Source organism: Vipera ursinii, assembly GCF_947247035.1.
Source record: "Vipera ursinii genome assembly, chromosome: 5".
Classification (NCBI taxonomy): domain Eukaryota; kingdom Metazoa; phylum Chordata; class Lepidosauria; order Squamata; family Viperidae; genus Vipera; species Vipera ursinii.
The window spans coordinates 84292836-84317139 of NC_139518.1; the positions used below are offsets into that span (position 1 = coordinate 84292836).

Consider the following 24304-nt stretch of genomic DNA (forward strand, 5'->3'; position numbering starts at 1 on the left):
ATGAGCAGATGGATTGGGAAACATTTATGTAGCCTTCCAAGAAAAAGGGATTCAAATTTTATTTTTAAATAAAGATACACACAGGATACATTGACCCTATATACATAGAATATGTGTATTTATGATCATAGAACACATACACATATACACATCGATACATATTCTATGGCCATATATACCTAGGCTATACTGACATGGAATAATCCAAAATAGCTCTGTATTTTGCGTGTGTTCATTATGATTATCTACATGTAAAATATACTAGAGAGAGTAATTCAACTGTATTTCACATGCTGGAATAATATATAAGAACACTGAAGGATCTATGCAGAATATAAGTATTTCAGCACTGTTTACTGAATTTTTTTTTGCTTATGCAAACAATGATAAAAATAATTTGACAGTTGAGATACCTTATGCATAAATCTGGGTGGATAATTCATCCATGCAGTTTTTAAAAACTCTATCCACACTGTGGTTTAAAAGCTGGGGAAAACATTTTTTCCCAATTTGACACTGATTTTGATTCCTCTGCTGCACATCTAGATGGTACTAAAATCATGAATTTTTTGAGTTTAATTGTGCATTCCTCCATTAACTGTCCACTTCAAGATAAAACAACCGATAAATGCTAAAAGCAGATGATATAACCTGCAAACGTTATTTCCAATTGTTTTAAACTGAGATTTATTTGCGTGCTTAAAAAGTTGAACAAATAGTGGCACACCTGTTCCACCACTGGCTCTATGGGAGTGGAGATATTTGACTCCTGTTTCTATTAAATCTAAATGGTCATACATGTGTGGGTCAAGAATGGCTTGTTAACAGTCATTGTGGTGGGGCAGCTGCTCTTCTCTATCCTTTTACCCTCAGGTGTGAAAAGATGAAAAACACATTTGCTTTTAGATTATCGTGATCTGTGAATCTCACCTTTACGGCATATTAACCATGTTTTTTAGCTTAATGATTTTTACGGACACCAACAAGTTATGGCCTAATGCAGTTTAGGCATTTATTATATCCTTAACAGATTAAAAATACTGACTTCTAAATAAAACAAAGATCTTTTGGTCTTAGGATTTTTTTTATTGTTTTTTTATTGTTTTTTTATTTTAATTCCATCTATATCCCGCCCTTCTCCGAAGACTCAGGGCGGCTTACAAGCTTAGCAGTAGCCTTCATTCTATGTATATGCCTGCTTATTAGGGCTTTCACACACACCCCAAGTGGCATTATTACAAAGTCAGCTTAATTGCCCCCAACAATCTGGGTCCTCATTTTACCTACCTCGGAAAGATGGAAGGCTGAGTCAACCTTGAGCCTGGTGGGATGTGAACCTGCACTAATTGCAGGTAGCTGGTGTTACTTAAGGAGGCATTAGCCCACTGCTCCACCAAGGCTCTTTTGCCTATGTTGCTCTTATCTTGTTGATATACTATTGTTTATTGCTCTGAATAATTTAGAAATTCTTTTTTCTCTCCAAAGAAGGTAACCAGAAAGTAAGCTCAGAGAAGTTAATAACTCTTGGACCATATGGAAACATTACAATGCCATGCAGATATTTTTAACTACAAGTCCTGTTGTTATTGGCCACTTTAGCTGATCAAGAAAAGTTCAGCCTGGAACATAAGGAAGGCTCTAAGTTCCAATTTTAAGACTAAAACCATGGTGGACAATTTATCAGCAGTTATTCAACTGTTGGGTGGGACTTTTATATTCGGAAGCAGTACCGTATGAGAAAATATAAGTTGCTGAAAAAGACAATAAAGGTACTTTTCACTCCCTGCACTGATTGTGGGCATGCTGCAAGTATCTGGCTAAATCCCTTCTAGAACCAAGATACTTTACAAGAGGAGTCCTTGACCAAGTCAGGCAATTTCTATATTCTTTTGTGCTCTGGGATGTGCATCAACTTCTACTGTAAGTGAACTGGGGAATGCCAATGGCTCTGAGTAAAATTAAGGGGAAATTCTCATGGCTCTCCCATCTTCAACTTTTCATGTGGTTCACGCAGATAATGAAACAAGGAAAAAGTGTATTCACTTGGATGCACTCATGCAAGGAAATATCAAGCATCTATTTTGATCACCATACTTCAAAAAAAGATGTTGAGAGTTCTGAAAAAATTCAGAGAAGAGCAACTAAGATGATCAAAGGCCTGGAGGCTAAAACATACGAAGAATGGATGCAGGACTTGGGTTTGGCTAGTCTAAAGAAAAGAAGAAATAGGGGAGACATGATAGCAGCGTTCCAGTATTTGAGGGGCTACCACAAAGAAGAGGGGGTCAAATTATTCACCAGAGCACCAGAGGGAAGGACGAGAAACAATGGTTGGAAACTGATCAAAGAGAGAAGCAACCTGGAATTCAGAAGAAACTTCCTGACAATGACAAACAACCAGTGGAACAGCTTGCCTTCAGAAATCATGGGCGCTCCATCACTGGAGATTTTTTAAAAAGGTCCCTTTTTAAAAAACCTCCAAGGTCCCTTCCAGCTCCTATTCTATTCTATTCTATTCTATTCCATTCCATTCCATTCCATTCTATTCTATTCTATTCTATTCTATTCTATTCTATTCTATTCTATTCTATTCTATTCTATTCTATTCTATTCTATTCTACTCTACTCTACTCTACTCTACTCTACTCTACTCTACTCTACTCATGCATAACACACTGGAAGCTTCAATTATGTAACTGATAAAATAAATACTCATACATTGTCTGCTTTTAAAACATTAGTTTATTTTCCTCTTTATCACCTCTGTTTGCTTAAGGGTGACTAAGATAATTTCAGAAAAAATAAGTTTAGTAAGTTAAAGACAATAGCAATTTTACCTCCCTCCCCATAACACAGATAGATAAATGCTGTAGGATAGCCATATGCATATTTAAGAATAAATCCTTAAACTATAGATTTTAATGAGAAAAATGGGACTTCTTTATTAGAATAGATTTCAGTCTATATCCCTGCACAACAAAATCTATTTATCCAACTACTTAATATATTTAAAAATATATCTTGCAGATTGGCAGAGTAGCATAGAGTATATTGTTAGGATTAGGAGAGACCCAGAAAAATGGTCTTTTAAGCTTTCTCATCTTCATCCATTTTTTTCCTGTTTCCTATAAACAGTAGGCAGGGAGACAAAAGGAATGAGTTGCTCTTCCTTCCTTCCTTCCTTCCTTCCTTCCTTCCTTCCTTCCTTCCTTCCTTCCTTCCTTCCTTCCTTCCTTCCTTCTCCAAGGGCAGTGGTGGGATTCAGCCAGTTTGCACCACTTTGACAGAACTGGTAGCTAACTTTTTGTTGCCAGAATGGACTTCCGGAAGTGGCATCCACACAGAGAACCGGTTGTTCACCTATTTGAATCCCATCACTGTCCGAAGGGCTGAGTATTTGTTTAGATAGATTAATGGACATGGTCTTGGTCTCTTCCTTCTTTCTGTTCTTTCTCCCTCTTCATTTCTTCCTCTATCATTAGCTGGCAACCATGAAACCCCTTTTTTTAAAAGAAAACCACCCCAAAACACACAGAAAACATTGGAAAGGTCTTCAGAGAGAGTAAAAAAATCAAGATAGTGCCCCAAATCCATTGGAAATGGATGGCTTACAAATTCAAATAAACAAACAAAACTCTATGATCAAAGCGGTGCAACTGTAACAACATAGAAAGATATAGAGTTTTGATCAGAGCAGCCATTTTGGTGTTTTTGACACCCCCCCACACACAATGTCCCTCCACTGTAGCATGAAGCTGCTTACCCTTAATTTCTTTTAACAGACTTCCTTAGGATCTCCACCTGTAAAATTTCTGTAAAACGTTTTATTCTATTGTTAACTTCTTTTCCCCATTTTCTTTTGGGGACTTTTTTGGTGAGAGGATCCTGGATCTCTGCCCTATATTCTTATCTGCAAGTAGGCAAGCTTTTTGCTTATTCATAATTAGCACCATTGACCAAGAAGTGGGAAACTTGTTACGATCAGAATGCTGTAGTTTTTGATGTATACACAAACATTTCTCACATGAAACAAAATCCCCATAGTCATATTAAGTAATTAATCAGAGAAGATAATGTGCCACTTTGACAGGGTGCATTAATCTGTTCTCCCTTGAGTAAATGCAGCTAAAGTTTCTGTTAGTCTTTTATCTTACTGATGCAGTATGCGGACTGGGGAAATAATTAAATCAATGTGATTAGGTACCTGGGGTAATTTGTGGTTAACAGAAAAATGTTTGTGGCATCTAACAACTCTGCTAATGATAGGTTCCATCAATAAATTTGATTTATGCATAATCAAATGTTTGGTCCACATACTTTATTATAGCATTGCCCACAATCTGTTATCTTCCAGATGGAACGCTAATTTTACCAGAATTCTCAACCAATACTGCTATTTGTGAATCAAAATATCTGGAAAGTGCCATGTTGGGAAAGACTGTCAACTATCCAACATGTTAAGAAGTTGTTCTTGAACATGACATTGTATCACAAGTGTTAGAACTGGCATGATGTACAGTATATACAATGCAAAGATTTCAAACTCTTTCCCCACTGAGTATGCACCTTTTCCAGCATGCCAGATCAATAAGAGGATGCAATGACTAAAAGTGCTAATGTCTGAAGTATATAATATTTAATGTTTAGTTAGAAATCATTTTTTGGTTTCTAGTTCCATTACACATTGCAAGAATACAGTCTTGCCACAGGAAAGAAGCATAGTTTTTAGAAAATCATTTAATTTAGCCAAAGACCTATATTGTCCATTTTTGAAACAGAAGTTCTATCACCCATTGTTTTACTCCATTGAATGTATCTGTTGTCAATCACCACAGTCATTTTTTTCCTGGAATGTCACTCCATCAACTTGTTTGATGAGGCATCAAAAGAGGATTAAATTTTTTATTTGCAGGGAATAGTGGACATAATTAACAGAGTATATTAAATATTGGCAACTGGGTGTATGTTGCAGATACGCAGAAGGAAAACCATGACCTTTGAGGGTTTATAGTGTAATTGATTTTTTTTTAGAATTTAATTTGTGAAAATTCAAATTCCAACAGCGCAGGATTAGATTTTCCTTCTCATAATTATTGAATAGGTAAGAAATGACTGATATCTCTTGACACAGGATAATTTCAGTTGCAGAGCTACAATAAATTGTTTAGCAAAAGTAAATTAAGCAGCTTGGAAAAAGTGGAACCATGTGTAACTAGAAGTGACAAGTACAGTCTGGCTCACTTCCAACAAATGGGGAAAATGTGTGAGCTACTAAACTGATTTCAGTGTGACCAGTTATGGAATAGTAATATTGCATTTGTGAAAGCCCTTCCATAAATATCTAGTAAAAATGCTTCAGGGGAATATTATTCATGCAACTGAGATGGAGAAACCTTATTATGATGTCAGTGTAACTGATCACGATGAGCGTAATAATGTCACAGGATTTCTTTCCAAGAATTGCAGTGTTCCCAGTGCTTTACTAAAAACCATAAATCTGGTTTTCCCCTCTTAAGATAAAAGTAGAAGGAGCAATGGTATAAAAAATGGGAGAATTGTAAATAATAAACAACCATTTGTGATTGGGATACATTATTAAGCTGATCTGAGCCTTTTGCAGATTGGGCCCAAAGATGATAGAAAAGAGGTGATCAGCAGTGACATGGACAAGATGCATCTACTTGGGGCGGAGATTTCATGGGCATCCACAGTGTTTGGGTGTAGGGGTAGGTGTGTGTGTGTATCGAAAAAAAGGACAGCAGCTACACAGTTAAAGCCCCATTCCCCTGTACATGTATTGCATCTGCAATGACCAACAAAGGGGGAGATGGTTAAGTACGATAGTCACAATGAACATCTTGATTTCTTTAAAGTGTCTTATGGGTGCCCCTGGAAGGATGGGAGAACATTTTCAAGCATTTTCCCTTTTACTGGAAGGTTTTTAAAATTGGAATGAAGAAAGGGAAGTTGTTGCAAGGCAAACCACTTCCATTTCCAATGTAAACACCCCAAATAATTTTAACGTGGGTTACACGTGCCAAGAAAATTTGGACGCAAAATGGGTGAATTTGTGCTGTATAATTTCAGATTCAGGGAACCTAGAGGGCTTAATATTTGGCTTTTACTCTCTTTTCCACTGTTTTTGTTGAAAAAAGAACATCCCAAAGCTGAAAAAGATCCATTTTGCCACTGAATTTTCATGGAATGATTTCAGAATGTTGGGGAAATGTAAGTCACGTGAGTCTGGGGTCTGCCCACCATCACCTTAAAAACAAAGGTCCATGAAAGTGTTTTGCTGAAAGTTTGCAAAATGTGGAGACAGCACTAATGGAGATGTAGTCCATAAGTAACTCTTCCTTTCTAATAATCCCCAGAGGAGTAAATATTGAAACAGACTTGTTTATGAGCAATGGTGGGGTCCTGGTAAAGAACTGACCAAATGTTGAGGGTACTTGACTACACTCACCCACTCCATGAAGACTTATTTTCAGTACATAAACAAAATAGGAACATGTTTACCTGATTTCAGGTGTTGGTATTCCTACTACAATGCAGTCCAACTGCACTTTGGTTCCTTCAGAGACCTCCCTGCTTTTCAGTTTTTGAGTAAAATGGGGTGGTTGACCTATTGGCTCCTCAGAATAAAAAGGTGCAGCTGATGTCTCTGTGGTTAATTCTGGATTTTCTAATGTATGGACCGCTTCCACATCTGTCTGTTGAGGATAAGCTGGGTTTTCCAGTGAAGGCTGAATCTGACCTGATTCTTGAGATATTGGAACACAAGGCCTTTCCCTATTTTCAGATAAATCAGAACTAAAATCTTGGTTGGCCTTGTGCTTAGACTCAAGTTTGCTCCTGTAGTTTTTGCACGTCCTGGGCCTGATCCTTTTTGAATTGTGTGCTTTGAAAAGAGAAGAAAGCTCCTCAATAAAATCGGCAGCCTTGTGGAGCAACTCCTTCTTTGATTCTGTCTCTGACCCAAGTGGCTGTTTCTTTGGATGGTTGCCTGAAGTTGGTGAAGCTGTAGTTTGGCACTGCTGCTTGTTTGAAATAATATTTTCAGAGTTTTTCAACTCGGAGGGTAAAAACACGTGGATCTGCTGTTCTTCTTCTTGGCTGTTCTCAGGTGCTTCTTGATTGATAGCTTGCCTGGCCAAGTTCACACTCTCATCTAGCTCTTCTTGGCTCAAAAAGGCAGAAAGGTCTGGAAGTTCATCCTGGCCAGTTGCCTCATCAGAAGCCCTGGAGGTACCTCCAGAATGCAGAGAAGAGTCTGATCTACTATTACCTTGATGGCTGTTTTCAGCTAAATAGCTCTCTCTCAGAAGTTGAGTTATTGAAGTTGAAGATTCAGAAGTATTGTCTTGCATGCTGTTAACAAAGAGTACAAATAGGACCATAACCTCATAAAATACATATTTTTCTAATACTGAATTAAAGAAACAGACAGAGGTGTTTTTTCTCTTGACTTCCCCAATCTAGAACTTTCCAGATGTGTACACACACACACACACACACACACACACACACACACACACACACGGTTAATTAAGTTATATCCAACGATTTGGAGATATCAGGCTGAGGAAAACTGTTCTACTGGAATTGCTCAAGAGATATATAATTCCTCTTTTGCTCCAGATTTAATTATGATTTGATATTGCTAGTATCTCTATTATTCAGAAGTATTTAAAGTAAATTTTGCTGCACAAAGTGGTATTCTTAACCATTCTCTATTAGAATTTGTCCCATTTACTCATTCATTTACCTTATCCAGATTCATCCTTCATCCAACTAGTCCTGTATTGTCTGCTTGGAGTTGTTATACCTCAGAAACAGGCATTTATTTGCCCTGCATCTGAGATTTTTTTAATCTGAGAGCTGGGCTTGATTTACTATATGTATAATGACAGTATTATGCCCTCCCAAATTAAGATTCTGCACTAACCATAGGACCATTCCTAGCAGCAAGTGTTCATACTTGAATGCATATATGGCACATAAATATCTTTATATAAACAGATGCTCATAATAAAAAAATATAGCTGGAATTCAGTATTTTGCCATGCCCTGATAACAGTTTGATGGGAATGAGAAATTCTAGCAAAATTATCCAGGAATTGATTGATTGATCATCCCTGCTTTTATAAGAAGATCTGAAATCCCTAAACATTAGAATGTTCTTTGTTTGCCCTACCATCTCTTCCAATGATTCCTATATGAGTAGTTCATTTTTCAGTATATTTTTGGCTCTCACCGTATCTCAAAGTTGTATATATTTAATACAGGAGTTGATGTTGAAAATGTTAAGAAGGCCTGATTTTGAATAAATATGGTCCAGTGGATCTGCACGATTAGATGAAGGTATTTTGCTCTCTAGGGGAGCAACACACCGTTTTAGCACCGAGTCATTTCCAGAATTGAGATGAGAATATCTTATGCTACTTAATGGATCCTGGAGAGACTGTAAAGCACACACAGCTCAGTTCACTCTTATTCATCAACACAGGCTGTTCCTGGTGACCTCTTCATGTATCTAATCTTAGGGTGAACAGTGAATGGCTCTACACTTGGCACTGACATTTAAGGACACTGCTTAACTTAGCCACAGAAGTCAGTTAAATTAGTTATTGATGTGGGGCAAGCAAACAGACATACCTCTGTTTAAGACAGTGTTGGGATCAGGCTTGACTGGAATTTTTGCCATAATTTGCAGCTGGAGATGTAACTATTATTTTATAACTATTTTGTCTTAAATAGTTAATGTTCTGCATTTTTAGAAAAGTTTATTTTGTTGCTCTCGCAAACATATTTTTTGGTGAAACTGAAGCAGCATGGCCAAATACACGCACAAAAGTCCTAATGTACACAGAACAGAGACTACAATACTTTCAAGGGTATCTGTGGGGAGGGGGTGGAAAAAAAAGGCAAAATAGTGGCCATACATGTTTGGAAACACACCTAAAAAAGGACAGAGCTTTGATCACACAATGGTAGCCATATCTTGCCTTTTTGGACCCTTTCCCTGCTGCTACTCCTTGATGTTTCTCAAAAGACCACTATTAAGGTATCACTGCCAATTTCCAGCCGAAGTCTGGAAATTTTCTTAAAGCATTCTGCCATTTCTTCAAGCAAAATCATGTCCACCGTTATCAGAACTTGCCCTCATTTACTAGACACCTTTGGCCTGAGGTGATGAGGCCAGTTATTTTTATGGAAAGCTAGAAACAGTTTGGCTACATGGGATACAAGAAGACAAGAAGATTCCCTCAGGTGAAGTTTGAAATGAATGCATGGACACCATCATGCATGGTGATGGTCTCTTTTTCAGAGGCACGTTTTTCAATTTCTCAGTCTACGCTCCAATCCTGCAACTCCCTGTAACTTGTCTCTCCTTTCTTAGCTTGCAAACCTAATCCAGGTTATTGGCTAGGTGCCACATCTGCTAAGCTAGGAAAGTGTGGGGGGGGGAGTCACAAGTACACTGGACAAAATTTTCATAAATGACAGCAAGCACAGCTGACCTAATATTTGTTAAAAGAGCAAACAATAAAAGTTAGGATTCACCTAATAGAGGTGAAGATGTGCTCTATTTTAATGATTAGAGTTCAAACCAAATCAATTAATTGATTACAGATTAGTGATCCAGGCTAAACAAGACTTATTAAATAAAACCTACATAACAGAATTATAAAACAGAACGTACAAAATAAAATCAGGTATACAGGATAAAAAATATATATAGTCATGCTTGCCGTATTTTGCTATCAGCAATGTTCAAGCTGCAAAAACAACATTTGCAATGGCAAGAGTCACCTTGTTTTGTTTTTTTAAATTCCATTTATATCCCGCCCTTCTCCGAAGACTCAGGGCGGCTTACAAGCTTAGCAGTAGCCTTCATTCTATGTATATGCCTGCTTATTAGGGCTTTCACACACCCCCAAGCGCCATTATTACAAAGTCAGCTTAATTGCCCCCAACAATCTGGGTCCTCATTTTACCAACCTCGGAAGGATGGAAGGCTGAGTCAACCTTGAGCCTGGTGGGATGCGAACCTGCACTAATTGCAGGCAGCTGGTGTTACTTAAGGAGGCATTAGCCCACTGCTCCACCAAGGCTCTTTATGTGGTCTTTATGTGCTAATAAAAATTGAACTAAGGCTTTAGTAGCTCTTTACATACAGTATATTTTGATAGAGGTTACGGTGCTGCAGAATGTGAGCTCACTTTTCAACGTTACTACAGGTAGTTTTGACTTACAAACACAATTGTGACCAGAATTTGATTTGCTAAGCAAGGTGATTGTTAAGTGATTTGTGCCCAATTTTACAACCTTATTTGCCTGAGTTAAGCAAATCACTGCAGCTGTTAAGTCAGTGGGTCTTCAAACCTGGCCCTTTTATGACTTGTGGACTTCAACTCCCAGAATTCCTCAGCCAGGCATGCACAATGGCTGAGGAATTCTGGGAGTTGAAGTCCACAAGTCATAAAAGGGCCAAGTTTGAAGACCCCTGTGTTAAGTGAATCATATAGTTGTTAAGCAAATCTGGTTTCCACCAATGACACTGCTTTTTGGAAGCTGACTGGGAAGGTTCCAAAGGATCACATGACCCTGGGGTGCTGCAACCATTGTAAATATGTGCTGGTTGCCAAGTGACCAAATTTTGATCAGATGACTGTGGGGATGCTGCAATGGTTTTAAGAGTGAGGACTGGCTGTAGGTCACATTTTTCAGTGCTTCCATAGCTTTGAACAGTTGCTAAACAAGTGATTGTACTGTAAGTTGAGGACTAGCATAACTTTACAAGAACAGAGTCTTTCTGTCTATGGAATTTTATACAATTTTACAAAAGAAGATGGCTGTCAACATTTATTGTTTGTAAGTTGATCTAGACACAATGCTTTGAAGTATGTGTTACTGTAGTCCAATTGCACCTTTGATAAGAGTTTATTTTATTCTGTTTGTAATTCTCTACCAAGGATCCTTTGTATTTCTCTCAATTTGGAGTTTCTAAGACATATTATTAGCTGTGCCAGCCCTTGGGATTGGAAATGAATTTTTCACCAGCATTTAAACACACAATGCAGTGAAAGTTAAGAATGAATGCAGGATTGATCACTGGAGATGGTAAAAAAACTCCAAGTGGCATTTCATGTGGGCAGAGCTTTGATCAAGTGGTGGTGGGTGTCAATTTGACTTTTTATGATCCTCTATAGCAGGGGTCTTCAAACCTGGCTGTTTTATGACTTGTGGATTTCAACTCCCAGAATTGAAGTCCACAAGTCATAAAAGGGCCAAGTTTGAAGATCCCTGCTCTACAGACACCCTGAATGTTAAATTCACACTGAAATTTTTAAAAGTACATGAACTAAATGTGTTTTTCTTCTAAGCTACTGATACTATTCATCTATATATTTTTGTAAAAGTTAATAGGCCTTATGCAATAAACTTTGATACCTCTACGCTTGTACACTCCTCATTTTTCCTCTACAGCACGAATGTTAAACTCACCGCATCACGTGACATGTTGTGACATATCACAACTTTTTTTGCATTGTTGGAGGTGGAGTGGACACGGCTTCTGCATGATGCAACCAGCCTGTGGGCCAGCAGTTTGACAACTCTGCTCCACAGAGTCCTATGTTGCACTCTCCCCCAGCCTTATCCTTCTTAAAATCATGTGAGGGTGGTTGGGTAATGAAATAATTGGCCCAAACGCATCCAATGACTTTTGTCTGTGAATGGGCAAAATCTTAAACCTTTCTGATTCTACTTCAGTGCTTTAAATTAGCTTCTGCAACAGATGTTGCAGAAGAGCCTTGGTGGAGCAGTGGGCTAATGCCTCCTTAAGTAACACCAGCTGCCTGCAATTAGTGCAGGTTCGAGTCCCACCAGGCTCAAGGTTGACTCAGCCTTCCATCCTTCCAAGGTAGGTAAAATGAGGACCCAGATTGTTGGGGGCAATAAGCTGACTTTGTAATAATGCCGCTTGGGGGGGGGGGGTTGAAAGCCCTAATAAGCAGGCATATACATAGAATGTAGGCTATTGCTAAGCTTGTAAGCCGCCCTGAGTCTTCGGAGAAGGGCGGGATATAAATGTAATTAAAAAAAAAAAGATGTATCCCATTCACAAGTAGCTTTGGTAGCTCTGGAGCAGGGGTATCAAACTGCTGGCCCATGGGCCAGATGCATCATAGCAAAACTGCGCCCACCTCATTGCTGGCAATGGTAAAAAAGTCACGATATGTCGCAACACGTCACGTGACGTTGCGAGTTTGACACCGCTGCCTGGAGTGACTACACTGGCTCTAGAGCATTTTTGGTATAAGACTTTAAAAAAACAAACAAAAAATTCAATACCACTCTAGGGCAAATATTAGGATTATTCACCAATTTTTAAAAGAAATTAATTTGCCACCTTCTATTCTAATATGAAACTGATAATTGTGAATAATTTATAAGAATTTATACCGTAACCATTTGGGAAATGTAAAAATTATAAATGAATTTACAAAGTGATGACTTTTGTTTGATACAACTTTAATCAGTGCTCCAACACACTAGAATGAAAATGGTCCTTCACTTTGAATAGATGTATTAATTACTGAGTAAAATTTGGTGATTACACAGAACAGAGACTAATAATTACCATTACCTTTGAGTAATAAATAAAAATCAACCACTCTCAGTAATCAAAGTTTGGGTTAATCAAATGAAAGTTTGACTAGGCAGATAAATGTAAATATCTCAAGAACTTTTAAGTCCTCCAACCATAATGGCTGCCATAACTCTACGTAAGTCCAAGGACTTTTCTATTGACCCAGTCCATTATCACAAATCCTTTTCACCTGTTTCTCTACAGCTCTTATTTGACTTGACCCCATCCTGAAAACTGTGGATATAGGTTTAGAAAAACTCTCCTTCAAGCTGACTGTTGTGTAGTGGGTTCTGGAGAGCAGGAAGGATGCCGAGACAATGAGTATAGCATAGCAGCTCTTTATTAGGTGAAGGGACTGTACTGGGGAATAGGGGCTACCTGCACTCTTATATATACCTGGCCAGTACCTGGCCAGGTACTCAACCTACCAATCGGTTTGAACCTCTGTTTCCCGCCGAAATGCTTCCCGCCAAAACAGTTACAGTTCAACGCCTCCTGGTGGTGACTCTTATACACAGCTTTAGGTGTTGCAATAAAGCTTAATACATAATACTGACCAGCCACCATGGCTGGCTGGGGAATTCTGAGTGTTGAAACCCACACATCTTAAAGTTGTGACGGTTGAGAAAAACTGAGCTAAGGTCTCCCATCCTTCCTCTGGTGCATGAGCATTTGTGATGGAAAACAGAAGAGTAGGACAACATTTAGAATGCTTGTTGGGCAAACATAACAGTCATCATGGCTTAAGACCTGCAGGCAGGATTCCCAGGAGTGGGAAATCACCTGCCCCCCCCCAAAAAAACCTCTGTGCATCAGAGCTGGCAGTGAGCCAGATGTAAGTCATCTACCCTGATGACTGTCTGGGATTGGGGGTCATCCCATCAATCCGAATCAAAATCAATGCCTGCATTTGAAAAGTGAGGCTATATATCAGGGGTCTTCAAACTTGGCCCTTTTATGACTTGTGGACTTCAACTCCCAGAATTCCTCAGCCAGTCCTGTATAGGATGATGTTTTAGCTATTCGTTTCACTACATATCCAGAGCATAGCCATATCATATCCAGAGATTGGAGTGGTTTCATGTTATACATTCCTTTAATAGAAAATTATACATTATTTTTGTATATGTTAAAAGAAGTGTCTGCATTTTGATTAATCTAACTGAATCTAAGAGTTTCATAGGGACCATTTAGGGACATCATTTAACACATTATCAGATATTCTTTGCTATTATCAAATGATGCTGAAGGTAATATTTGGTTGTATCTTTAATAAAAAAAATGGGTAGCAGTCAGACAATAAAATGTTACTTATTTGATCTCTTTCTTCGTTGTGGCATGGAGGCTGTATTGAAACACCAGAATCAGTATAGGGTAAAAAAGGTGCAGTCTTAGGAAGATTCCTAATACTAACTCTTATGTGAAGACCCAGCTCTCTGGAAAAGGAAAAAGAAAGAAATAAAGAAGGCCAGCTACAAGGTGGATGGACTCAAGTTACAGTGGCAATGAATGCTCCATTGGAAGACCTGGAAGATAAGGTCAAAGATAGATTGTCATAGAGGAAATCTATCAAAGTGGTAGCTTGGAGTTGAAAATAACTTGATGATGCATGATCAATCATTTCTAGACAAAAGGAGGAGTCTGAGATTGCTCACAAGTAGAATGCTATTTTAGTTATGTTCACTTGCAGGTTTCATAGAAAGTATCTGTATGGCAACTATGCCAAACTACGAGGAGAAATTTGAACTAGAAAATCCACAAGGACCAGCTAATCCACTTGTTGGGATGAATCCACAAGGATGTTATATTCTTAACTGACTTACACCCATTGAGAACCTGTTAAAATTTGCAATGATAAGTTTATAATTTAAAGAGTCCCCTTGTAAGGGAGATGGGCTGCATACATTTTAATAACTAAATTACTAAATAAATAAAATTTTATTTGGAAGTATTTTTAGGTAGGAGAGACAAGCCAGTATTTCAGAATAACTTTTGGCCTATGCTATGTTTTCTTTTTACTGTAGTTCTAGGCAAGCCATAACAGCTAGAAGCCCAGCAAGGTAGGCATAGGGACTGTGCTCTCACAAATTTGCATGAAATTTAATTAATGCAAAATACTAAGGAGCATTTACCAATCCCTCACAAGTGTGGAAGAATTTACTGAGAATTGCTGGGGAATATTCTTCTGCTTGCCTTCGCCAAGCTAATGACCTTCAGCTGTAGATGAGCTATAGATCTCCCATAGTGGAGTAATGAGTCCTCAATCAAAGCCATCTGGAGGATGCTAGGTGGAAAGGTTACAGGGTTTTTCTTTGAAGCCACGCTTTTATTTAAAGGATTTTAGTGAGATGGGCTTCCATATAAATTTTCTGGCTCAATTGAGCATTGGAATGAGCAACACTGTCCTTTCAAAGTAAGGGATTATTAGCTGGTATCACCTTCTACTTGTGATGTATTTCCTAATCTTCCCAAACCAAGTCTCTCACTGATACATTTATGGCTCATTTGAGAACAATTAGAACCCCTAAATCTCTTTGCCCAGAATTATAGTCCAGGCATTAATCCTTTTCTAATGACATACATTTGATTTTAGTCAACATTTTGTTGACTCTTTAGTCAACATTCTACTTGCACTCTGATGTTTCAAGATTGAATGCTAATATTTTATGCAATTCTTAACCAATTACATTTTTAGAAATAAAGGATGAGGAACAAACATGCAAGTTAAGCCATTCAATTTTTTACTATAAAAGAAAGAGCTCTTCTTAACTCTCCCCCATCAACCAAATATTCTTAGCTTTCAGTAGATTACACAACATTCCAATAAATTGTCTTGACTGAATCTGTTGTTCCAGCACAAACAACTAAAGTGTGTTCCACAACCTCAGGTGTGTTCCATAAGTATATGAGAAGTACATAGGGTGGATTTCCCTGGAAGTTTTCCAGAATCCTCCATTCGGGTATTCTACAAATAACTCTATTCAACTGTGCTTTTAAGACTACTTAATTATTATGGGTGCTCAATTTGGATGGATGGATCAGTTTTACTATGTTGCCTTTAATATAATTGCTTTGTTTTGCACTTGCCAGGGTCTTCACAGAGGGGCAGGTTACATCAATGGTTGATCAAATAAGTACATTTTATATAATCCTTTTAAAAATGTTTAAATAATTTCTAATATACATTATTGCAGTCATTAACCAGCACAGCCTTACTATAACAAAAAGAAAAACAAAAGCCCAAACTGAACTTTAAAGATTACAAATGCTTTGTTTTTATTAAATGCTTATTCACCCTTGGAGTAAAGCATCTTTCCCAGCAGGAGGTCTTTGAGATGTGTTGCCCATTTTAGCTAGGAATTTTGGGAGTTATAATCCCAGTTTATAAAAGGCTGGTTGAAGAATATCCTAAAATTGTAGGGGAAGGAGTGACAGAACCTTGGTGGAGGAGTTAAAGGAGGGATCAGCGTAGAATCTCTACCTAGAGACAAGTAGACTAAGTCCCACACCCCTCTTCAATTCTGTGGACCCTTATCTAACTTGTAGCAGGTTCTAATCATTAGCTGAGATGATTCCTGTGCATAGACATGAGTAGCAATGTATCAATTTAATTGTACCTTCATATGTGGACCTGATCTTTTGTTATTTTTTGACAAAAATAACAGAAATTACAACAGGTAATTTCTCCATTGAAATCTCTGCTTAAAGCTAGATACTGTAGGTGGAAAAACCTAGGTAGCCATATTTTGAATTTCTACATATCCTGTGTACTTGCTTTGGAGAATACAAAATGAAGCATGTTTGGCATATATTGCCTTAAAATCGGGTCCTACTGTTTGAGGGTGCATCTCCAGCTCTTAAGTAAAGCCACATGATTTTCAAACTCTTAGATTTTATTTAACTTTGAACCTTATCTCAAAGTATTTCTACCTTGTTAATGTAAACATATAGTAATCTAGTTTCTTCCCCTCTTCTTTTCCTCAGACGAACAATTCAACAATTGTTCTTTTTGTTTGCAAATGCAACCACAATTTTGAAAAAATGGATGATAATGCAAAATTTATCTTCACAGTAACAGTTTTAGATCACACATTATTGATTAATGGACTATATGTAAATGCAGATTCTGTAGTTGATCTAATACAAATAATCCTTGCTTAACAATTGCCCTGTTTAGTGACCATTCAGGTGTTTTGCAACTGACAGGATTTTACAGTGATTGAAGCTTCTTACAATCCCATGACCACCATTTGCAAGCTTCACAACCAACTTCCAATAAGCAAATTCAATACAGAAACCAGCAGTAAACTCAGTGGTGGGATTCAGCCAGAACCGGTAACTAATTTTTTGTTGCCCAGGCCCAGAATGGACTTCTGGAAGCAACATTCACACAGAGAACCAGTTGTTCACATATTTGAATCCCACCACTGAGTAAAGTCATAAGTTGTGGTCATGTGGTATCCTGCTTAATGACTGCAGTAGAAGATAGGCAGTATGTCTGTCATGGCCACGTGATGTCTCACTTGACAATTGTGTTGCTTAGTGACAGAGGTGCTGGTCTACCTGTAAAGCTATTGTAATATGGATTTTGGAATGTTGAGAATAATTTGACATGGAATCCAGTTTAGTTGCCTAGATGTGGGGTGTCAACCTCTTTCTTAGATATAATCACTAAATAGTCTGCATTGGCTTGATATGATTTATTCTTAATTCTGACCAACTTCCTATTTATTTCTAAACTGTACTGTGATTTTAAAAGAATCACTGACCCAGTTAGTATTAAGGACAGGCTTAATACTCCCTTTTATGAAACAGGGGAAGTAATGCTACTAGTAACAAACTGCAATTTTGGTTGTATTTTTAACACACCCTATCAAGGTATTGCATACTAACACTTTAATTTTTGTCTAAATCCTTTCTATCTACATGCTTTCATTATTATTTATATGGATCAACTGAGTAAAATAGACTAATTCTTTCAACAATTTCAAAATTAGATGTTGCTTTAAAGTTATGAGATATTTTCCCTCTTATTAAGGACCAAATAAGGTTTCAATATTTTCTGAATACTGATGTAATTATAAAAGGTCTCTTATTGCTCTTATTTTAAAAAGTACCCACTTGCTATACAGGTTTGGAAATGTGTCTATCTTTAAAAAGAAAGTTACAAAACTTACTGGCATTACAATAAGATACTGCGACAGCAACAATAAAAAGATAAGTGCAAGAAGGCACGTGTATTCTTCAGCCTGCACAATGGACGTCGTCTCTTTAAAAATGGCTGCAACTAATTTATGTATGAGATGCCTCAAGCATTCATTATATGATAATTCACAATTAATTTATGCCCTGCTTTGAGCTACGGTTAAGACAATATGAAAGTTTTCAACTGGGACAGGATCAGAGGTGAATAAGCACAGACAGACAGACAGACATGTTGAAGCACAATTTGCCAGTTCTGGTCCAGCAGAAAAGTTTGTTGACCAGAGTCTCTCTCGATAGCGATCTGAGCAGCACGTAAATTTAATAAATAAAATAAATGTTAGCATAACATTTTCTGTCCTGGTGGCCAAAACCTATTCTGCCCCAACAGCGAGGCTGGTAAGTGGTGCCATCCTTTCAGTTTTAAGATGGAGCATGTTAAAGGAAGTCAGTGGATTCTTAAGTTTCATTTTATCTCCTACCATCCTCACCTGCTGTCTAGAAAACACCCATCATTCTAATGTGGGGGGGGGCAGGGATGGGTGAGGGCAGAGGGGTCCTTAGAATGGTGGGTTTAGACACCCATCAAGTTGTCCAACTAACAGGTCAAAGGTATAGGCGTGCTTCCTGCCTGCGGTTGGTTAGTTGAGTTGTTTCTAAATCCTGGAAAACTTGGGGTTGACAAAAAGGTGAGTTGAAAGTTCAGGGGCACAGAAGGATAATAATAATAATAATAATAATAATAATAATAATAATAATAATAATAATAATAATAATAATAATAATAATAATAATTGGAAAGCAGGAGGAAGCGTGGCAGAGGTCTCCCTTCTATTTCACTCTGCACCCTCCTCTAAGCCTGCGATGTGCCCACTGGAATGAGAGGAGCAGAAGAGGAATGGGGCCAAAAGGGAGAGAATGATTGATAATGAACAAGTCCATCCTCAGCTAGTGCTACAAGGGAGCTGGCAGTGAATGGCTGCGGCTGATGGCATCTGGAAGTAGTTCTTGGAACGGGCAAAAGGTTGCCTGCCCCAACAAAGGAAGAAAACTGTAGCTACATAAAACTCCTTGTGGGCAGAAGCATTAGAAAGCGTCTAATATACTCATTGGCTGACATAACTGACAGAAGTTGCCTCTCCCACTTTAAATTGACCTTCTGCATAGCCTGGGACTAGCATATTCTCAAGAGAAGATGGGTCATGTGTTTAAAAAAAAAGTCCAGTGCTTCTTTGAAGAAGCACCCAGAACCTGTGTAAAGCTTGAGAAACAGCCTGGATTAGACTGATCTTGCATTATGTGGACAAATGAATGCAGGTGTCTTGTCTCTCCTTCAGCTGAAGCCAAAATGCTTATTGAGCAAGTGGATCCTCTTTATCCTAAGCCAGGGGTAGGCAACCTCGGCTCTTTTATGACTCATGGACTTCAACTCCCAGAATTCCTGAGCCAGCTATGCTGGCTCAGGATTTCTGGGAGTTGAAGTCCATGAGTCATAAAAGAGCCGAGGTTGTCTACTCCTGTCCTAAGCAAAGCCGGATGGATTCCATCTCTGACCAGTTCAGCAACTACACCATTAGTAAAGGATGCTATGACAGAAATTGTATCAGGAGATGGAAAATATCACAACTGAGACAACTAAAGCTGTTTTTAAGATGCTTTACTCTGGCATAGGCAAGAGATGAGGACAACATGGGGGGAAGGATGGGAGGGTGTGTCCTACATTTTGGAAGGCAGAGTAAGAGAGAAAGAATGAAGTTCTATGTCCAGTTCTCCAAAACCGTAATGGCTAAGCATAGGAATGCAACATAATAGCATTCTGCAAATGGTGAGTGTTACTCTTTTCTCCAGCTGACATGCATGTAAAAGTGTTAAGTTTCAGACTTCACTGGATTCTATTTGGAGATTGGGCACTGATTATTCCTACTGTCAATGACTACGATATGGATCTGTATATTGAAATATATGTAAAGCTGACCTTGTCATTTAAAACAAGTAAATTGGGGATCTGGGTTTGCCATTAGAATAAGAAGATACTGACATATATTAAAATAACAAGTGTGGAAAAAGTGGCTTTGTTGTGATAGATAGGCAATGTTTTTTTTAATTTGCAAGAAATTAAAGAAAATGAGTTAGTGGGCTGCTAAATATTCAAGAATGTCTACATGATTTAGTAAAAATAAACTCAAGATGGAGGCTGCCATGGTGCAATTAAAATTCTGCCTGTTTTTAAAGTGTGCAATGCTGCCATCGACCATTTCTAATCATATCCTACGTATACTCCTATAAAGATCTGTCCTGGAAGTCAGGTAGGGAACTAAGGCCAAATATCCAGATCAAATAACACCACCAATTCTAAAAAAAATTGCAACTCCTGGGTATGAAATCATTTTCTCACTGACCTCAGATATAGGCCATGGGGCATTCCTTTGCAGCTGCATTTCTTAGAAGCTTTAGGAAATTCTGCACAGTTGGATCTACTACATCAAGTGCTGGGCAGTTTCTGTCTCATATTTTGCATTATTAAATTGTCTACTACATGCTGTTCTGTTGTAACCATGCACGTACCGGTAGCAGCCCGTATCAGGTAGGATTAATGGTGGAACAGATCTAATGGCACAATTTACTCCAATATCTGTGTAGTGGAAAAGAGAATCTAGCAATATCAAGCGACATTTAATATAGTGGAAGTCTGGTGGCCTTCCTGTCTATGTATTGATAAAGACATTCTTAAATCAAAAAGAAAACTTGGCTAGAAATGAGAAGATATAAAAAATGCTAGAGTAATTGAAATAAATATTGGACTTTCCTTGATAGCCGAGCTGCAGTTTTGAATATATTCTGAGCATAGAAAATTTCTTTTCGAGGTTCTTTACAATAATTTTAAAAGAAGTTTTACTGATTTAGTATAATTATTTGGGAATAGATGATTTCTAGAATTTCAGTTGTTCTCCAAACTGAAGCAAAAGGTGACTTCTGTTTCTACTAATTTTTGGATTACTGAAGTATTGAACCATTAACCACTTTGATATGTTGAATAATTACTTGAAGTACAGTGCTTCTTACATGAAGACATGTCAGAATATGGTTTCAGAAATACATCTTCAACAATTTAGCAATGTTTAGAACTTTTCAGATGTGAACATTTTTGTTGAGAGTTACATTCATAGTCTATACCATAACTGGCTGGGGAACTCTGAAGTTGAAGTCTACAAGTTTTAAAGTTGGACATTCTTGGTCTATACTCCAGTTTTACTTCACTTTGTATAAGGTTTTTACATAGTCTACATAGTTTGTTTCCTCAGCTTTACAAATTTAGGATTTTAATTTTTTCATTGATTTTTATGTAAAAATAAGAGCAACATAAAAGAATTTTTATGTTAAGCGTCCAGTAAGAGATCTGGAAACCTAATCTAATCAAGTTCCTAAATGATCTTCTCTCAATTAATGATGCTGTTCTGCTCTCTGTTTAAAATTGCATGCCAAACATTTGCCACTGACAGTCAAAAACATTTTTTTTCCAGAGAGAGAAAGAGAGAGGGTGAGGGTTGAGAGAGCAACCCTCAAGCAAGACTATTCCTGCAGCTGTTGTGTACATTAATCCACAGAGCAGATCTCCAAACACTAAATATAGCCAGCCATATCATTTTACATGACACATTCTTTCTTTCTCTCTCTCTCTCTCTCTCTCCCTATTTCACTCTCATGTAAATTCGCACACATTAGATTTTAAACAAGAAGTCATATGAATTAGAATTTAGTGGAATTAAGATAAATGGTCTGTGAGGGTTCATAATTAGGGATGATGAAACAATAATTTCAACTATGTTAAAACTCATGGGCAGAGAAATAGATTTAACATCTGTGCCATTTCAACAAATCAGCCTTCTGCTCAAAATAACTAAACATGCATACATGGGAATTTGAGGGGGGGGAGAATTTGGAGCAACTCCTTTCAACACATACGAAGAAACAAGTTTTTCATATTCTGAAAATTCTTCTCTTTCTATTTTAATCTGGTCCGACTCTGGGCCATTTATCTACAATTATTAGCAATCTGACATATTATGGATCCCACCAACCCTCTGGGCACATGCGCCATTTCATCAAAACACTGTCCACTTTTGAAAATTAAATAGTTTACCTTTTCTAATTCCTCCAGATGTTGAAATCCAACTCTGGCACTCTGGCACAGTGACAATGATTCCTAAGTAAGAGATTAAAGTAACCAAAGTGATGGTGCTTCTTCAGGTTCTTTGGCACTGAAATAACTTGGAGTCCATCGGTCAAAAAATCAAAGTTAACTTTATGTTTTGAGGGAAGATAGCTGTAAGAAGCTGGACAACCTGTCACGACTGAAGCAATAGCATTTGTCACTTTGCAGGTCCCAAGTTATTTTGAGACGTACAAACCATGTGCCTGTGAAACATTTCTCTTCATTGGACAGGGTAATATCGAGCAAAGGGATTTCACTGCTGTAGTGGTGGGGGATTTGAACATTTTCTCTCTCTTTCCCTCCCCCCTCCCCAATCCTGGAATATTTTCCTTCAATGGTTCAGCATTCTTGCAGAACTCATTCATGAGAAAATACAAATTGAGTTTAGTATAGGTTAATGCAGAGTCATGTCCAGTGCTTTTTTTGCAAAATAAAAAGGTGCCGGAACTCAAACATGTCATACAACCCGCCTTGCCTACCCTACAAGGTTCTATCCAAAAAAGGTGCCGGAACTCCGTTCTGAGCGTTCTATGAGAAAAAAAGCCCTGGTCATGTCAAATCAGGTGGTTTTATTTGAAAAGTAGTTCATACTGTACAGTAATAGGGTTTCTCTCCTCCTCCTCCTCCTCCTCCACCACCACCACCACCACCACCACCACCACCTTCCAGTTTGCTCAAATTATATCTGACACCTAACCTTACTATCACATTACTTTATAAGAGTATTTTCAAAGCTCATATTGCTTCAGTTAGCCTTTTCCCACCCAGCACTTCTCTTTAGTGCAGGGGTCTTCAAACTTGGCCCTTTTATGACTCGTGGACTTCAACTCCCAGAATTCCTCAGCCAGCATACCTGGCTGAGGAATTCTGGGAGTTGAAGTCCACGAGTCATAAAAGGGCCAAGTTTGAAGACCCCGGCTTTAGCACAACCACCATATTGATTGGAATCCTGGCATTTTGGATGCTGAAACATCTGGAAGACAACCAGAGGAGTTTGAAGGAATTTAGGATTTTAAGGCTTCATAACCCTAAATTACATATCCTTGGGCTGCTCACAACATTTTGAAACATTAAAGGTTTATCCACATAGCCCAGTTAAAATACTAGTCCTTCATCTGGCAGAAAACTCTATTGGCATAATATATACTGTTCTCATCAGAGATCCCAAACCTGCCACTGGAACAATATTGACCATAGATACTGTCCTTCTTTACAACATGTAGGGCTGTGATTTGTGGATTACCTTAGCCTTCTCTTTCTTCCCTCCTACTGAATATCACAAGCCATTGGGAAAACATCCACCAATCACTCTCCCTAACATGGAATGTAGGATAGGTCTACTATGCATTTAGGTATGGGACCATACTGAAAAGATTTAAAAAGCTGATTAAGTACTAGCCTCCAAGAATGTTAAGCTGCGTCCATAATCAGCCCAAGCAAAAGCCAGCAAGCATGGTGTGCATTGCACTGGGAAATAGTACATAAAGAACTGGCATTCTTTCTCCTGTTTCATCTACTGTTCCTATCCCTGCTGTCTTTGGCACTTTAGGCAGATTTAGTCTCTAAGCTTTGGAGCAACTCAGAGACTGGCTGGTACATAGGAGCCATGGTAGCTCAGTAGTTAGAATGCAGTATTACAGGCTAATTCTGCCAAGAGTTCGATACTCACCAGCTCAAGTTTGACTCAGCCTTCCATCCTTCCAAGGTTGATAAAATGAGAACCCAGATTGTTAGGGGCAATATGCTGACTCTGTAAACTGCTTGGAGAGTATTGTATAGCACTATGAAGCAGTATATAAGTGCTACTGCTATTGCTACAAGAGGGAGACCTTGATCTGAAAGGCCTGGACTCTCTTACTGGTCAAAGCAGACAATACTAGGAAAAGGTATGTCAACACTAAACTAACATGGCCAGTAGGTGCTGGCTGACTCTAGCCCCAAAATGGTTAGTGAATTGTGGCAAATTGCATATGTGGCATAACTTGAGGAGGGGCAAAAACACCAACATAAATCCATGGCATATTGATTATATTGCTAAGCACGTTGATTTGTGCTTTAAATTGTAAGCCGCCCTGAGCCTTTGGAGAAGGGCGGCATATAAATGGGATTAATAATAATAATAATAATAATAATAATAATAATAATAATAATAATAATAATAATAATAATAATAATAATAATAAAAATATATATACAAATAAGAAAAGCTTCCAAGTTTCTTTCTTGCATGC

General features: G+C 38.1%; 1 protein-coding gene across 3 annotated transcripts in view; it reads right to left on the reverse strand.

Annotated features, from left to right (window-relative positions):
- MYPN (myopalladin) overlaps nucleotides 1-24304 on the reverse strand; it is a 96821-nt gene that overhangs the window by 55895 nt on the left and 16622 nt on the right. For 2 of the 3 annotated variants that reach the window (XM_083364620.1, XM_083364618.1), the window contains exons 1-2: nucleotides 22002-22167; nucleotides 6520-7371 (exon numbers count right to left, since the gene is read on the reverse strand). In XM_083364620.1, the coding sequence (XP_083220746.1) occupies nucleotides 6520-7370 (851 nt within the window). In that variant the 5' untranslated portion in view covers nucleotide 7371; nucleotides 22002-22167. Of the gene's footprint in view, nucleotides 1-6519; nucleotides 7372-22001; nucleotides 22168-24304 lie in introns of those variants that run through there. The other variant, XM_083364619.1, reaches the window with a different exon arrangement.